The 18,202-nt window shown below is 47.3% G+C and overlaps 1 protein-coding gene across 1 annotated transcript in view; it reads left to right on the plus strand.

The window, feature by feature from the left end:
• mgst3a (microsomal glutathione S-transferase 3a) overlaps positions 1–18,202 on the plus strand; it is a 48,543-nt gene that overhangs the window by 25,861 nt on the left and 4,480 nt on the right. Inside the window, exon 4 of the mRNA XM_072511528.1 lies at positions 11,768–11,825. Coding sequence (XP_072367629.1) covers positions 11,768–11,825 — 58 coding nt within the window. The remainder of the gene's footprint in view (positions 1–11,767; positions 11,826–18,202) is intronic.

Below are 18,202 nucleotides of genomic sequence, written 5' to 3' on the forward strand. Positions count from 1 at the left end.
TCACTGTCCCGGCTCACTCAGCTCCCGCGCTGTTTTCACTGTCCCGGCTCACTCACCGCCCGTGCTGTTTTCACTGTCCCGGCTCACTCAGCTCCTGCGCTGTTTTCAGTGTCCCGGCTCACTCAGCTCCTGCGCTGTTTTCACTGTCCCGGCTCACTCACCGCCCGTGCTGTTTTCACTGTCCCGGCTCACTCAGCTCCTGCGCTGTTTTCACTGTCCCGGCTCACTCAGCTCCCGCGCTGTTTTCACTGTCCCGGCTCACTCTGCTCCCGCGCTGTTTTCACTGTCCCGACTCTCTCTCCTCCCGCGCTGTTTTCAATTTCCCGGCTCACTCAGCTCCCGCGCTGTTTTCACTGTCCCGGCTCACTCAGCTCCCGCGCTGTTTTCACTGTCCCGGCTCACTCAGCTCCCGCGCTGTTTTCACTGTCCCGGCTCACTCAGCTCCCGCGCTGTTTTCACTGTCCCGGCTCACTCACCTCCTGCGCTGTTTTCAGAGTCCCGGCTCACTCACCTCCTGCGCTGTTTTCACTGTCCCGGCTCACTCACCTCTCGCTGTTTTCAATGTCCCGGCTCACTCAGCTCCCGCGCTGTTTTCAGAGTCCCGGCTCACTCACCTCCTGCGCTGTTTTCACTGTCCCGGCTCACTCACCTCTCTCTGTTTTCACTGTCCCGGCTCACTCAGCTCCCGCGCTGTTTTCACTGTCCCGGCTCACTCAGCTCCCGCGCTGTTTTCACTGTCCCGGCTCACTCTCCTCTCGCGCTGTTTTCACTGACCCGGCTCACTCACCTCCCGCGCTGTTTTCAATGTCCCGGCTCACACTCCTCTCGCGCTGTTTTCACTGTCCCGGCTCACTCAGCTCTCGCTGTTTTCAATGTCCCGGCTCACTCACCTCCCGCGCTGTTTTCAGAGTCCCGGCTCACTCACCTCCCGCGCTGTTTTCAGAGTCCCGGCTCACTCACCTCCCGCGCTGTTTTCAGAGTCCCGGCTCACTCACCTCCTGCGCTGTTTTCACAGTCCCGGCTCACTCTCCTCTCGCGCTGTTTTCACTGTCCCGGCTCACTCACCTCCAGCGCTGTTTTCACTGGTGATGGGAGACTTCAACTTCCCCAATATTGACTGGGACTCACTTAGTGCCAGGGGCTTAGACGGGGCGGAGTTTGTAAGGAGCATCCAGGAGGGCTTCTTAAAACAATATGTAGACAGTCCAACTAGGGAAGGGGCGGTACTGGACCTGGTATTGGGGAATGAGCCCGGCCAGGTGGTAGATGTTTCAGTAGGGGAGCATTTCGGTAACAGTGACCACAATTCAGTAAGTTTTAAAGTACTGGTGGACAAGGATAAGAGTGGTCCTAGGATGGATGTGCTAAATTGGGGGAAGGCTAATTATAACAATATTAGGCGGGAACTGAAGAACATAGATTGGGGGCGGATGTTTGAGGGCAAATCAACATCTGACATGTGGGAGGAGGCTTTCAAGTGGCAGTTGAAAGGAATTCAGGACCGGCATGTTCCTGTGAGGAAGAAGGATAAATACGGCAATTTTCGTGAACCTTGGATGACGAGAGATATTGTAGGCCTCGTCAAAAAGAAAAAGGAGGCATTTGTCAGGGCTAAAAGGCTGGGAACAGACTAAGCCTGCGTGGAATATAAGGAAAGTAGGAAGGAACTTAAGCAAGGAGTCAGGAGGGCTAGAAGGGGTCACGAAAAGTCATTGGCAAATAGGGTTAAGGAAAATCCCAAGGCTTTTTACACGTACATAAAAAGCAAGAGGGTAGCCAGGAAAAGGGTTGGCCCACTGAAGGATAGGCAAGGGAATCTGTGTGGAGCCAGAGGAAATGGGCAAGGTACTAAATGAATACTTTGCATCAGTATTCACCAAAGAGAAGAAATTGGTAGATGTTGAGTCTGGAGAAGGGTGTGTAGATAGCCTGGGTCACATTGAGATCCAAAAAGACGAGGTGTTGGGTGTCTTAAAAAATATTAAGGTAGATCAGTCCCCAGGGCCTGATGGGATCTACCCCAGAATACTGAAGGAGGCTGGAGAGGAAATTGCTGAGGCCTTGACAGAAATCTTTGGATCCTCGCTGTCTTCAGGGGATGTCCCGGAGGACTGGAGAATAGCCAACGTTGTCCCTCTGTTTAAGAAGGGTAGCAAGGATAATCCCGGGAACTACAGGCCGGTGAGCCTTACTTCAGTGGTAGGGAAATTACTGGAGAGAATTCTTCGAGCCAGGAGTGAGACACAGCAAAGAGTGAGTTTGGGAATTTGAATCGAGGTGGGAATTGAATTGAATTAAAATTTGAATCAGTAAGGCAGCTCCTTTTAAATTTCAGGAGTTTAAATTAATTTATATTAAGCTAGTATTGGGCAGTGTAGGTTAACAAGGGGCTGTCCCACCCACTCACATACTGGTTGGCAGTCACTTTAATCTACTTTGATCTGAAAGCAGGTGGGGGAGGGGAGTCAATTCAGGACAGTTTAGAAAGAGCCACTTGTAAACTCACTCCCAGTGAGTTCTCCCAGTGAGCCAGAGAGAAGACCGAGCCAGGAGTGAGACACAGCAAAGAGTGAGTTTGGGAATTTGAATCGAAGTGGGAATTCGAAGCTGGGTGGGGAGGAAGTGTTTTTTATCCCTGGTAAGTAGTGTTTCTGTTTTTCTGTTTCTTTCATTGGTATATTTATTTATTTATTTTCTTTGTTTATTTATTTAAATTTTTTGGGGGGGAAATTGAAATTGTTGAAGTTAACCGAAGGTTTAAGACATGGCAGGAGATCTCAGACCCGTGTCATGCTCCTCGTGTGCGATGTGAGAGCTCAGGGACATGTCCACTGTCCCTGGCTCCTTCACGTGCAAGAAGTGTGTCCAGTTGCAGCTCCTGTTAGACCGCTTGACGGCTCTGGAGCTGTGGATGGACTCACTTTGGAGCATCCGCAATGCTGAGGACGTCGTGGATAGCACGTTTAGCGAGTTGGTCACACCGCAGGTGAAAGGTACTGAGGGTGATGGTAAATGGGTGACCAAAAGACAGAGCAAGAGTAGGAAGGCAGTGCAGGTGTCCTCTGCGGTCATCTCCCTGCAAAACAGATATACCGCTTTGGATACTGTTGAGGGAGGTGGCTCACCAGGGGAAGGCGGCAGCAGCCAGGTTCATGGCACCGTGGCTGACTCTGTTGCGCAGCTGGGCAGGAAGAAGAATGGCAGGGCTATAGTGATAGGGGACTCAATTGTAAGGGGAATAGACAGGCGGTTCTGCGGACGAAATCGAGACTCCAGGATGGTATGTTGCCTCCCTGGTGCAAGGGTCAAGGATGTCTCGGAGCGGCTGCAGGACATTCTGTGGGGGGAGGGTGAACAGCCAGCTGTCGTGGTGCACATGGGCACCAACGATATAGGTAAAAAAACGGGACGAGGTCCGACAAGCTGAATTTAGGGAGCTAGGAGTTAAACTAAAAAGTAGGACCTCAAAGGTAGTAATCTCAGGATTGCTACCAGTGCCACGAGCTAGTCAGAGTAGGAATGTCAGGATAGAGAGGATGAATACGTGGCTCGAGAGATGGTGCAAGAGGGAGGGATTCAAATTCCTGGGACATTGGAACCGATTCTGGGGGAGGTGGGACCAGTACAAACCGGACGGTCTGCACCTGGGCAGGACTGGAACCGATGTCCTAGGGGGGGGGTTTGCTAGAGCTGTTGGGGAGAGTTTAAACTAATGTGGCAGGGGGATGGGAACCGATGCAGGAAGTTGGAAGGTAGTAATACAGGGACAGAAATAAAAGGCAGTAAGGGGGAAAGTGTAAGGCAGAGAAGCCATAGTCAAAAATCAAAAAGGGCGACAGTACAAGGTACAGTGACTGAGGGGAGCTCAGTGAATAGGACCAGGAATACTAAAAGGAATAAAACGGGAAGTGAAAACATTAATGGTAAGCGATGCGGCAGGTTGTTACAGGAAGATGTGGGTTCGACGACAAGGAAAATTAGGAGAAAGGTTAAGAGGAAATATAACTTAGGAGAGGTTACTGATCGAGGTGTTAAGATTAAGAACCGAGGTAAAAAAGCCAACATAAGTGTACTTTACCTGAATGCTCGTAGTATTCGGAATAAAGTAAATGAGTTGATGGCGCAAATCATCGTGAATGACTATGATTTAGTGGCTTAGTGGCCATTACTGAAACATGGTTAAAGGATGGTCACGACTGGGAGTTAAATATCCGAGGGTATCAAACTTTTCGGAAGGACAGAGTGGATGGTAAGGGAGGTGGTGTAGCTCTGTTATTTAAGGATGACATCCGGGCAACAGTAAGGGATGACATTGGTGCTATGGAGGATAAGGTTGAATCCATTTGGGTGGAAATCAGGAATAGTAAGGCGAAAAAGTCACTGATAGGAGTAATCTATAGGCCACCAAATAGTAACATTATGGTGGGGCAGGCAATAAACAAAGAAATAACAGATGCATGTAGAAATGGTACAGCAGTTATCATGGGGGATTTTAATCTACATGTTGATTGGTTTAACCAGGTCGGTCAAGGCAGCCTTGAGGAGGAGTTTATAGAATGTATCCGCGATAGTTTCCTCGAACAGTATGTAATGGAACCTACGAGGGAACCAGCGGTCCTAGATCTGGTCCTGTGTAATGAGACAGGATTGATTCAGGATCTCATAGTTAGGGATCCTCTCGGAAGGAGCGATCACAATATGGTGGAATTTAAAATACAGATGGAGGGTGAGAAGGTAAAATCAAGCACTAGTGTTTTGTGCTTAAACAAAGGAGATTACAATGGGATGAGAGGAGAACTAGCTAAGGTAGACTGGGAGCAAAAACTTTATGGTGAAACAGTTGAGGAACAGTGCAGAACCTTCCAAGTGATTTTTCACAGTGCCCAGCAAAGGTTTATACCAACAAAAAGGAAGGACGGTAAAAAGAGGGAAAATTGACCATGGATATCTAAGGAAATAAGGGAGAGTATCAAATTGAAGGAAAAAACATACAAAGTAGCAAAGATCAGTGGGAGACTAGAGGACTGGCAAATCTTTAGGGGGCAACAGAAAGCTACTAAAAAAGCTATAAAGAAGAGTAAGATAGATTATGAGAGTAAACTTGCTCAGAATATAAAAACAGATAGTAAAAGTTTCTACAAATACATAAAACAAAAAAGAGTGGCTAAGGTAAATATTGGTCCTTTAGAGGATGAGAAGGGAGATTTAATAATGGGAGATGAGGAAATGGCTGACGAACTGAACAGGTTTTTTGGGTCGGTCTTCACAGTGGAAGACACAAATAACATGCCAGTGACTGATGGAAATGAGGCTATGACAGGTGAGGACCTTGAGAGGATTGATATCACCAAGGAGGTAGTGATGGGCAAGCTAATGGGGCTAAAGGTAGACAAGTCTCCTGGCCCTGATGGAATGCATCCCAGAGTGCAAAAAGAGATGGCTAGGGAAATTGCAAATGCACTAGTGATAATTTACCAAAATTCACTAGACTCTGGGGTGGTCCCGGCGGATTGGAAATTAGCAAACGTGACACCACTGTTTAAAAAAGGAGGTAGGCAGAAAGTGGGTAATTATAGGCCAGTGAGCTTAACTCCGGTAGTAGGGAAGATGCTGGAATCTATCATCAAGGAAGAAATAGCGAGGCATCTGGATGAAAATTGTCCCATTGGACAGACGCAGCATGGGTTCATAACGGGCAGGTCGTGCCTAACTAATTTAGTGGAATTTTTTGAGGACATTAACAGTGCGGTAGATAACGGGGAGCCAATGGATGTGGTATATCTGGATTTCCAGAAATCCTTTGACAAGGTGCCACACAAGGTTGTTGCATAAGATAAAGATGCATGGCATTAAGGGGAAAGTAGGAGCATGGATAGAGGATTGGTTAATTAATAGAAAGCAAAGAGTGGGGATTAATGGGTGTTTCTCTGGTTGGCAATCAGTAGCTAGTGGTGTCCCTCAGGGATCAGTGTTGGGCCCACAACTGTTCACAATTTACATAGATGATTTGGAGTTGGGGACCAAGGGCAATGTGTCCAAGTTTGCAGACGACACTAAGATAAGTGGTAAAGCAAAAAGTGCAGAGGATACTGGAAGTCTGCAGAGGGATTTGGACAGGCTAAGTGAATGGGCTAGGGTCTGGCAGATGGAATACAATGTTGACAAATGTGAGGTTATCCATTTTGGTAAGAATAACGGCAAAAGGGATTATTATTTAAATGATAAAAAATTAAAACATGCTGCTGTGCAGAGAGATCTGGGTGTGCTAGTGCATGAGTCGCAGAAAGTTGGTTTTCAGGTGCAACAGGTGATTAAGAAGGCAAATGGAATTTTGTCCTTCATTGCTCGAGGGATGGAGTTTAAGACTAGGGAGGTTCTGCTGCAATTGTATAAGGTGTTAGTGAGGCCACACCTGGAGTATTGTGTTCAGTTTTGGTCTCCTTACTTGAGAAAGGACGTACTGGCACTGGAGGGTGTGCAGAGGAGATTCACTAGGTTAATCCCAGAGCTGAAGGGGTTGGATTACGAGGAGAGGTTGAGTAGACTGGGACTGTACTCGTTGGAATTTAGAAGGATGAGGGGGGAATCTTATAGGAACATATAAGATTATGAAGGGAATAGATAGGATAGATGCGGGCAGGTTGTTTCCACTGGCGGGTGAAAGCAGAACTAGGGGGCATAGCCTCAAAATAAGGGGAAGTAGATTTAGGACTGAGTTTAGGAGGAACTTCTTCACCCAAAGGGTTATGAATCTATGGAATTCCTTGCCCAGTGAAGCAGTAGAGGCTCCTTCATTAAATGTTTTTAAGATAAAGATAGATAATTTTTTGAAGAATAAAGGGATTGAGGGTTATGGTGTTCGGGCCGGAAAGTGGAGCTGAGTCCACAAAAGATCAGCCATGATCTCATTGAATGGCGGAGCAGGCTCGAGGGGCCAGATGGCCTACTCTTGCTCCTAGTTCTTATGTTCTTATGAGACAGGATCTACTCCCATTTGGAAGCAAATGGACGTATTAGTGAGAGGCAGCATGGTTTTGTGAAGGGAAGGTCTCACTAACTTGATAGAGTTTTTCGAGGAGGTCACTAAGATGATTGATGCAGGTAGGGCAATGGATGTTGTCTATATGGACTTCAGTAAGGCCTTTGACAAGGTCCCTCATGGTAGACTAGTACAAAAGGTGAAGTCACACGGGATCAGGGGTGAGCTGGCAAGGTGGATACAGAACTGGTTAGGTCATAGAAGGCAGAGAGTAGCAATGGAAGGATGCTTTTCTAATTGGAGGGCTGTGACCAGTGGTGTTCCACAGGGATCAGTGCTGAGACCTTTGCTCTTTGTAGTATATATAAATGATTTGGAGGAAAATGTAACTGGTCTGATTAGTAAGTTTGCAGACGACACATAGGTTGGTGGAATTGCGGATAGCGATGAGGACTGTCGGAGGATACAGCAGGATTTAGATTGTTTGGAGACTTGGGCGGAGAGATGGCAGATGGAGTTTAATCTGGACAAATGTGAGGTAATGCATTTTGGAAGGTCTAATGCAGGTAGGGAATATACAGTGAATGGTAGAAACCTCAAGAGTATTGAAAGTCAAAGAGATCTAGGAGCACAGGTCATTGAAAGGGGCAACACAGGTGGAGAAGGTAGTCAAGAAGGCATACGGCATGCTTGCCTTCATTGGCCGGGGCATTGAGTATAAGAATTGGCAAGTCATGTTGCAGCTGTATAGAACCTTAGTTAGGCCACACTTGGAGTATAGTGTTCAATTCTGGTCGCCACACTACCAGAAGGATGTGGAGGCTTTAGAGAGGGTGCAGAAGAGATTTACCAGAATGTTGCCTGGTATGGAGGGCATTAGCTATGAGGAGCGGTTGAATAAACTCGGTTTGTTCTCACTGGAACGAAGGAGGTTGAGGGGAGACCTGATAGAGGTATACAAAATTATGAGGGGCATAGACAGAGTGGATAGTCAGAGGCTTTTCCCCAGGGTAGAGGGGTCAATTACTAGGGGGCATAGGTTTAAGGCGAGAGGAGCAAGGTTTAGAGTAGATGTACGAGGCAAATTTTTTACACAGAGGGTAGTGGGTGCCTGGAACTCGCTACCGGAGGAGGTGGTGGAAGCAGGGACGATAGTGACATTTAAGGGGCATCTTGACAAATACATGAATAGGATGGGGATAGGGACCCAGGAAGTGTAGAAGATTGTAATTTAGTCGGGCAGCATGGTCGGCACTGGCTTGGAGGGCCGAAGGGCCTGTTCCTGTGCTGTACATTTCTTTGTTCTTTGTTTTTGTTAAACCCCACACTCTTAACTACAATACCTGAACTCTACTTCCTCTGTTCCCCCAACAACATCCAAATTGAATAATAATCTTTATTGTCACAAGTAGGCTTACATTAACACTGCAATGAAGTTAGGAAAATCCCCGAGTTGCCACATTCTGGCACCTGTTCAGGTATACGGAGGGAGAATTCAGAATGTCCAAATTGCCTAACAGCAACTTGTGGGAGGAAACCCGTGCAGACACTAGGAGAACGCGCAGACTCCGCACAGTAACCCAAGCCGGGAATTAAACCTGGGATCCTGGCGCTGTGAAGCAACAGTGCTAGCTTCTGTGCGAATTACCAGCTATAGTTACCACTCAATCCAGGTCCAGCAAAGAAATTTTATTGCCGTTCAAAGGTATTCTGCACTGCTTTGGCTCAAAGCATGTTTGCTGTAAAATTCACCTTCAGGCTTGCTGGCTGTAAACTGGCTGAGACTGCTAAATGGTAACTGCCTCTTACTTCTCAGGGTCTGGGCATTTATACTTTTGTACTTTGATGCCTTCAATGTATTTGGCTGTCTGCCCCTATTAACTTCCTTGACTATGTCTACATCTCAGCTATTTTCCCTATCGTCTATAATCTGTTTCTCTTCCATAAGCTATTCACTGATTTATTATCTAAATTTTATCTCGTTACTGGGAGAAGTACCAATTGCCTTAACAGGGGAAAAATGTCCTCCAGAAGTTCCCTCTTTGTACTCTGGATAAAGTGTCCGCCCGCAATGACATTAGTCTCCCGGCCACATATAAGATTTAATTCATCGGAATAACCGAATGATCCAATCTTGACATTTCTCCGGATGTTTTAATGGTTGTGGAGTTGTGGTGTGTATGTGGATTGTCTGTACTAGGTTGTAGACAGCAAATCAATGCTGTAACATCAGTACTAGGCGTAAACCTTCTTTTCTGGTGGTGACTGTGCGGAGTCTGATTCTCCCCGTGACTGCATGGGTTTCCTCCGGATGCTCCGATTTCCTGCCACAAGTCCCGACATGCTTGTTAGGTAATTTGGACATTCTGAATTCTCCCTTGGTGTACCCGAACAGGCGCCAGAGGGAATTTTCACAGTAACTTCATTACAGTATTAATGTAAGCCTACTTGTGACAATAATGAAGATTATTATCATTATCCCTCTCTTTATTTAAATATATTGGCAGGCGTTCAATTATTTCTGCCTTTAGCTCCTGTAGAAAAACTATTTCCAATTTGGTAATCTGCCAATTCCCTCAGTTTGGTTTTGGGCACACATTTTTTCCCCCCAAATTGTCTATCCCTCGGATAAGATCAAGCTAGACGAGAGCCATTTTCTGCAGCCTTCTTTGTTAATATAACGTGTTCTTTCTTGTATCTCACACTTGATACATTACATTATGAAGTCACATTCCCTACGCCCAAGGAATTTGAGCGTTTCAAAGACCCAATTTTCTGACGCGAAGCACATGTTGTTTGAGGGTATATTAACACTGGTTTGTGTGGGTATATAGTTTTATTTTGGTTGGTGTGAGAAAATAAGTGAAACCCCAGTGAGAATAAATAGCCCAGCTGTCATGCAACAATTATTAATGACTATTTATTGACACGTGTGCACAAACCGGTAAATGATTCTACTCTCGCGCAAATAAGGTATGAATTGCTAATCCATTTATATCGTACCCCTTGTTACACAATATATCTACCATACCTGTGTAAGACATCCCCCTGTTCCCAAAATAACATCCAAATTGAATAACCAGCTAAAGTTCCCACACAATGGGCAGCGTGGTGGCGCAGTAGTTAGCACTCTGCCTCACAGTGCCGAGGTCCCAGGTTCAATCCTGGCTCTGGGTCACTGTCCATGTGGAGTTTGCACATTCTCCTGTTTTTGTGTGGATTTCGCTCCCACAACCTAAAGATATGCTGGATAGGTGGATTGGTCACACTAAATTGCCCCTTTAATTGGAAAAAGATGAATTGGGTACTCTGAATTTTAATTTTTTTTTACCACTATACAGAGATGATACTCCATCTGGGAACCGTCTTTTTCCTGGTCCAGCTATTACAAAGGTTTTCTACACTGCCTTCGCTCTTTAGACGCAGAAGCTGGTTTGTTGTGGCCTTGGCCTTCAGGCCTGGTGGAAGGCCCTGTGCTTTTGGAGACTGCTAGATTGGAACTGTTTCACCTGGCTTTTCAGGGTCGGGGCAATTATACCGTTGTTCGTTCATTATGCCATAAGTGTTTGGCTGTCTGCCCCTAATCAACTTCCTTGGCTATACGTTAACATGTATATCTCTGGGACCGTCCCAATCATCTATAATCTGTTTCTCCTCCATAAACTATTCACGCTTGATTATCTAAACTTGTTCCCATAACAATTGAGGCCCTTTGAATACTGTCTCCTACTATCTCCAGGCAGATTCATGACCAATGATTATCAAAGGGATAGAATGGTTGGTTTTTGGACTGAGAATTACAGTGGTAATCTTCATCTAGGTTTAGCACTAGGCCCATTATTTTTGATGTACATTGGATTCGGAGATGCAGGGTGCAATTTTGAACTTTTCCGTGATTCAAAACTTGGACAAAGATAGCAATGTCTGGCGGAATTGCCAGACACTTTCATCTGCCAAGTGTGAGGTGGTCTATTTTGTTGGAAAGCAAGATGGTGAAGGTACTTTTGGAAAACAAATGATGCATGGACACACAGACCTTGAGATGTTTGCATAAACTTACAGGACAGGTTACAGTAAAAGAGTCTAGATAAAACTAGTTCGACCCAAGCTGGAGTGTTTATTCCATTCAGGCCACTAAACCTTAGGAAGAATATAAAGACAGTAGAATATAAAGACAGTAGAAAGATTTAACCAGGGTTCCTCTAGGAATTGGGGATTGCAGTTAATTTGAGAAGCTAGAATTGATTTTTCTCAGGCAGTGTAGGACAAGAAGGGTTTGAGATGAAGGAAATGAAGAGAAACTATTGCTGATGGTTAGAAAGGGAGATTTAAGGTGCAAAGAACCAGGGGTAACATGAAGGAAAAAACTTAACTCTGTGACTGGGCGTGGGTTCAATAGTAAACTTAAAATTGGGCAATACTTTAAAAATTTTTTAAAAATACATGGATGAGTAATTGACGCGTCCTTTTCTCCTTTTGAAGGAGCTGCTCCAGACTCTTAACTGAATGGTCATACCCTCAGCATGCCAAACCATATGCTAAGATCATGGCTGATTGGCCTTGTTTGCTTTCCTCTCTGTCCCCCATAATGCTTGGACAACTCTGACTTTAAAATATTCAATGGCCCAGCCTTCACCGATCTGGGGAAGAGAATTCTGAAGACCCAAACTGTCAGAAGAAATTCTTCCTTCATGCCCATCTTTAATTAAGACTAGTCCACCATTTTTCAAACACTGTATTTAACTACAAATTATATGACTTTCTCCTTTTTCTTGTTACATGCTTTAGGCTGGAAACATATGCACCATTCCTCTTCTTTTTGTCAATCGGTGGAATGCAGCACCCAGTAAGTAACTTTCAACAATTTCATTATTCAATCTTTTGACCATATAAAAAAAAATGGAGTAGTCTTCAATTGTGCTCATCGGATTAAAAGTTATTGAATAGTTGTCATTCTAGGCATTCACTGTTCTCATCAAATAAGAGACAGCACCACATCCCATCGGGGCTGTTTAGCACAAGGCTAAATCGCTGGCTTTGAAAGCAGATCAAGGCAGGCCAGCAGCACGGTTCAATTCCCGTAACAGCCTCCCCGAACAGGTGCCGGAATGTGGCGACTAGGGGCTTTTCACAGTAACTTCATTTGAAGCTAGCTTGTGACAATAAGCAATTTCGGGGGCTGGTTTAGCTCACTCGGCTAAATCGCTGGCTTTTAAAGCAGACCAAGGCTGGCCAGCAGCACTGTTCAATTCCGGTACCAGCCTCCCCGAACAGGCGCCGGAATGTGGTGACTAGGGGCTCTTCACAGTAACTTCATTTGAAGCCTACTTCTGACAAGCGATTTTCATTTCATTTCATTTTTTCTGGTTGGTTGAAGTGTTTCGACTACCAACTATGCTACTGGTATTTCAGTTGATGCACATTTTAAATTCGACTGACCATTAGTAGTGTCGTTTCACCTGAAGATTCACCTTTCCCAATCCAAAGCAAATTTATGCTGTGGAAATATGTCCCTCCTTCCCTTCTGTCTGTGGCTTACATGAAACCAGCAAGCTCTCAAGAATTGCTATTCTGATAGTAGCAAATTCCTTCCCAAAATCGAACTACATTGTCGTCAAGGTATGGTTTCTTTCAACGGACCTTGGAGGCCGAGACTTGGCTGACAAGTGGAAGAACCTTCCATTTTCAAAAACCAATCCCTAATTCTTGACAATTGCACTATCTACTGGCCTCGTCGCAGCAGGCGCGATAAAGGAGCAGACCGGTTAGATCACGGATGAGGCTGACATCACCAGCTGCACTGATTGGTCTGGCCCGCTTCTGTTGGCGAGATCTGGATCCCTCTGCAGCATAGCGAGAAACCAATAAATCCAATCTCTATACCATTAACGGGAAGGTCCCCCCCCCCCCTCCCCATTGAGCAGTCACGTAAGCGACATGTACATCACATGATGTACTAATGATGCAATGGCTGCTGTGGGGATCTGAGCAGGTGAGTAGCCGTCTTAAAAACCGGGTTTTGGGGGTCAGGGTCATCGAGCGCCCAACATGCCACCTCCTGGATCATGTATACTCGCTGCTGGCTGTCTGTCCCAATGAACACCCCCGTGACCGAGCCCTTTCCTTGATGATATTCGCTCCCGCTGGCCCCACAGCTGAAGGCTATTTCTGATGGGGAATTGGTAATTTTAGTAATGTGAGCACTTCACAGCTTCCCAAGTGGATTCTCGTGGGTGCACGTTCCATGACGCAAGTGGTTGTTACTGCCTGGCATCGCAATCAGGCTGAGGCCTGGACACTTTGTCTGACCTCTGGAGGCAGCAGCCGACATTGTAGCACCCCCAAGAACTGGGCCACAGCACTGGGGTCATCCCATGTCAGAGGGTGGGTGTGGATTGGGAAGGGAACCAGCAGCCGGTGCAGGTAACTTTCCAGTGGGTGTCTGGGGTCCGGTGCTCAGGAGCCCCTGCTGCAGCTGGGGGTGCTTATGCAGGGTGTGTTGGATGGCAACGTGAGGGATGGTGGGGGAGGCCTGAAGGACCAGTAGGTCCAGGGTGGAAGCCATAGCTGATGTCCATCTTGCCCTCTCCAATTCCTTACAGATATCACAGGTGATATTGTGGAGCTCACGGAAGCTGCCCTCCATGCTGCTGACAGGCCAGACTGTCAGACTCTGCACAGCATCAGCAGAGGCCCAGGGCAGCGGCCCATTTGCAAGGCCCTGCCCCACACCAGTGGACCCAGCTGCCCATCATGCCAGGGAGGGACCCAGAGGGAGAGGCTGGCAAAGGCCCATGGTGTACAGGCGTTAGTGGTCTTTCGAACTGATGTTGGACAGCATGTGCTGCTGGACGCCCCACCTCAACAAGGACTTGGTGCAGGCCTGGCACCACGTGGAAGAGGAGGAGGATATCCGCTCCCAGTGGCCATCAAGGTCACCGAAGCCCTGAACTTCTATACCTCCGATCATTCCAGAGTTTGAGCAGTGACTTGTCTAGCATCTCCCAGGCAACTTCCCACAAGCGCTCATGGATGCCCTGCATGACCACTACATCCTGAGCAGTCGGAGATCCCTTGAGGTTGGCTCTTGGCGGAGAGGCTGTCCCAATGCCTCCACTGCTCTGGTGGTCCACAAGGGACCAGAGAGGCCTGCTTCTCATAGGATACGGCTTTGTCTGTCATCGCATCGCCCCATTATACCCTCCCCAGGTTCCTTGTTACATCACTCCCTCCAGGTGATGGGCCTGTATCAGCACTGTCAAGCGGGTCAATATACAAGGCAGGAGGGTGGTGATAATCCACAGCTGAGCTCTGGTGCTCCTCAATCTATGCCATAGTCTGACTCTGGACTATGTGCTCGTACCCATCACTCACCTGCACGAGAAACTCGGGGGGTGGGGGGCCAGGTCTTGTAACCGGGCGCTTGGGCCGGGGGCTCACTGGCCCACAGTGTGGAATAATGTGACAGAGGCGCCACATCTCTGGTGTAATGTGTTTAATGGTGTACAAGTAGGGTGAAGGCAACCTGCTGCTTACCATGGCCTTTATGTGCCTGATGGGCATCCACTGGAGGGTTTGAGGTCCCCAGCTGACTTGCTGGTGGCATATGCCTTGCCACCCTGCTGTGCACGCTGACCCAGAGATGTGACATTGCCAGTGGGGGTGGACTTGGGAGAGCTGCCTACCACTGGGGGGGGGGGGGGGGGGGCGGGGGGGCGGGGAGGAGAAGAGCAGAAGGACAGGGTATATCCTTCCTGAACCCCAATGCAAGCATTAACCTGGCCAGGTCAGCATCCCCAAAACCTGGAACGTCTGCACGCGGCCTGGGGTTTGCTCTGCGGGATCGTAAGTGCTGTTACCCCGTTAGTGAGGAGCTCCGGGCATGGTCCCGGTGTATCAGCTGGCATGACAGTCATTTGTAGCATTAGCCTGTGGGGCATCATAAAGTGCCCTACAGGGATGGTGCAGGCGGGAGGGATTCAGATTTCTGGATAACTGGGGCTCTTTCTGGGGAAGGTGGGACCTCTACAGACAGGATGGTCTACATCTGAACCTGAGGGGCACAAATATCCTGGGGGGGGAGATTTGTTAGTGCTCTTTGGGAGGGGGGGGTTTAAACTAATGCAGCAGGGGCATGGGAACCTGGATTGTAGTTTTAGGGTAAGGGAGAATGAGGGTATAGCGGTCAGAGCACAGATTTGACGTCGCAGGAGGGGGCCAGTGTTCAGGTAGGTGGTTTGAAGTGTGTCTACTTCAATGCCAGGAGTATACGAAACAAGGTTGGGGAACTGGCAGCATGGGTTGGTACCTGGGACTTCGATGTTGTGGCCATTTCGGAGACATGGATAGAGCAGGGACAGGAATGGATGTTGCAGGTTCCGGGGTTTAGGTGTTTTAGTAAGCTCCGAGAAGGAGGCAAAAGAGGGGGAGGTGTGGCGCTGCTAGTCAAGAGCAGTATTACGGTGGCAGAGAGGATGCTAGATGGGGACTCTTCTTCCGAGGTAGTATGGGCTGAGGTTAGAAACAGGAAAGGAGAGGTCACCCTGTTGGGAGTCTTCTATAGGCCTCAAATAGTTCTAGGGATGTAGAGGAAAGGATGGCGAGGATGATCCTGGATAAGAGCGAAAGTAACAGGGTAGTTATTATGGGAGACTTTAACTTTCCAAATATTGACTGGAGAAGATCTAGTTCAAGTACATTAGATGGGTCGTTTTTTGTACAGTGTGCAGGAGGGTTTCCTGACACTATGTTGACAGGCCAACAAGAGGTGAGGCCACGTTGGATTTGGTTTTGGGTAATGAACCAGGCCAGGTGTTGGATTTGGAGGTAGGAGAGCACTGTGGGGACAGTGACCACAATTCGGTGACGTTTACGTTAGTGATGGAAAGGGATAAGTATACACTGCAGGGCAAGAGTTATAGCTGGGGGAAGGGCAATTATGATGCCATTAGACGTGACTTGGGGGGGATAAGGTGGAGAAGTAGGTTGCAAGTGTTGGGCACACTGGATAAGTGGAGCTTGTTCAAGGATCAGCTACTGCGTGTTCTTGATAAGTATGTACCGGTCAGGCAGGGAGGAAGGCGTCGAGCGAGGGAACCGTGGTTTACCAAAGAAGTGGAATCTCTTGTTAAGAGGAAGAAGGAGGCCTATGTGAAGATGAGGTGTGAAGTTTCAGTTGGGGCGATGGATAGTTACAAGGTAGCGAGGAAGGATCTAAAGCGAGAGCTAAGACGAGCAAGGAGGGGACATGAGAAGTATTTGGCAGGTAGGATCAAGGAAAACCCAAAGGCTTTCTATAGGTATGTCAGGAATAAGCGAATGACTAGGGAAAGAGTAGGACCAGTCAAGGACAGGGATGGGAAGTTGCGTGTGGAGTCTGAAGAGATAGGCGAGATACTAAACTAATATTTTTCGTCAGTATTCACTCAGGAAAAAGATAATGTTGTGGAGGAGAATGCTGAGACCCAGGCTAATAGAATAGATGGCATTGAGGTACGTAGGGAAGAGGTGTTGGCAATTCTGGACAGGCTGAAAATGGATAAGTCCCTGGGTCCTGATGGGATTTATCCTAGGATTCTCTGGGAGGCCAGGGAAGAGATTGCTGGACCTTTGGCTTTGATTTTTATGTCGTCATTGGCTACAGGAATAGTGCCAGAGGACTGGAGGATAGCAAATGTGGTCCCTTTGTTCAAAAAGGGGAGCAGAGACAACCCCGGCAACTATAGACCGGTGAGCCTCACGTCTGTAGTGGGTAAAGTCTTGGAGGGGATTATAAGAGACAAGATTTATAATCATCTAGATAGGAATAATATGATCAGAAATAGTCAGCATGGCTTTGTGAAGGGTAGGTCATGCCTCACAAACCTTATCGAGTTCTTTGAGAAGGTGACTGAACAGGTAGATGAGGGTAGAGCAGTTGATGTGGTGTATATGGATTTCAGCAAAGCGTTTGATAAGGTTCCCCACGGTAGGCTATTGCAGAAAATACGGAGGCTGGGGATTGAGGGTGATTTAGAGATGTGGATCAGAAATTGGCTAGCTGAAAGACTACAGAGGGTGGCGGTTGATGGGAAATGTTCAGAATGGAGTTCAGTTACAAGTGGAGTACCACAAGGATCTGTTCTGGGGCCGTTGCTGTTTGTCATTTTTATCAATGACCTAGAGGAAGGCGCAGAAGGGTGGGTGAGTAAATTTGCAGACGATACTAAAGTCGGTGGTGTTGTCGACAGTGTGGAAGGATGTAGCAGGTTACAGCGGGATATAGATAAGCTGCAGAGCTGGGCTGAGGTGGCAAATGGAGTTTAATGTAGAGAAGTGTGAGGTGATTCACTTTGGAAGGAATAACAGGAATGCGGAATATTTGGCTAATGGTAAAGTTCTTGGAAGTGTGGATGAGCAGAGGGATCTAGGTGTCCATGTACATAGATCCCTGAAAGTTGCCACCCAGGTTGATAGGGTTGTGAAGAAGGCCTATGGAGTGTTGGCCTTTATTGGTAGAGGGATTGAGTTCCGGAGTCAGGAGGTCATGTTGCAGCTGTACAGAACTCTGGTACGGCCGCATTTGGAGTATTGCGTACAGTTCTGGTCACCGCATTATAGGAAGGACGTGGAGGCTTTGGAGCGGGTGCAGAGGAGATTTACCAGGATGTTGCCTGGTATAGAGGGAAAATCTTACGAGGAAAGGCTGATGGACTTGAGGTTGTTTTCGTTGGAGAGAAGAAGGTTAAGAGGACTTAATAGAGGCATACAAAATGATCAGGGGGTTAGATAGGGTGGACAGTGAGAGCCTTCTCCCGCGGATGGAAATGGCTGGCACGAGGGGACATAGCTTTAAACTGAGGGGTAATAGATATAGGTCAGAGGTAGGTTCTTTACGCAAAGAGTAGTGAGGCCGTGGAATGCCCTACCTGCTACAGTAGTGAACTCGCCAACATTGAGGGCATTTAAAAGTTTATTGGATAAACATATGGATGATAATGGCATAGTGTAGGTTAGATGACTTTTGTTTCGGTGCAACATCGTGGGCCGAAGGGCCTGTACTGCGCTGTATCGTTCTATGTTCTAATGGCAGGCTGGCCCAGGAAACACCACAAAAGGGACTCCGAGAATAAAGCACCTGCCCAATCCTGCACCATAGCCAATCGACAGAATGTACATAGCCCACGGGTCACTCATGGCTGTGTAGAGGCACAAAGCCACCAATATTTGCATAATGTACTAGCC

The sequence above is a fragment of the Scyliorhinus torazame genome, chromosome 7, assembly GCF_047496885.1.
Source record: "Scyliorhinus torazame isolate Kashiwa2021f chromosome 7, sScyTor2.1, whole genome shotgun sequence".
Classification (NCBI taxonomy): Eukaryota; Metazoa; Chordata; class Chondrichthyes; order Carcharhiniformes; family Scyliorhinidae; genus Scyliorhinus; species Scyliorhinus torazame.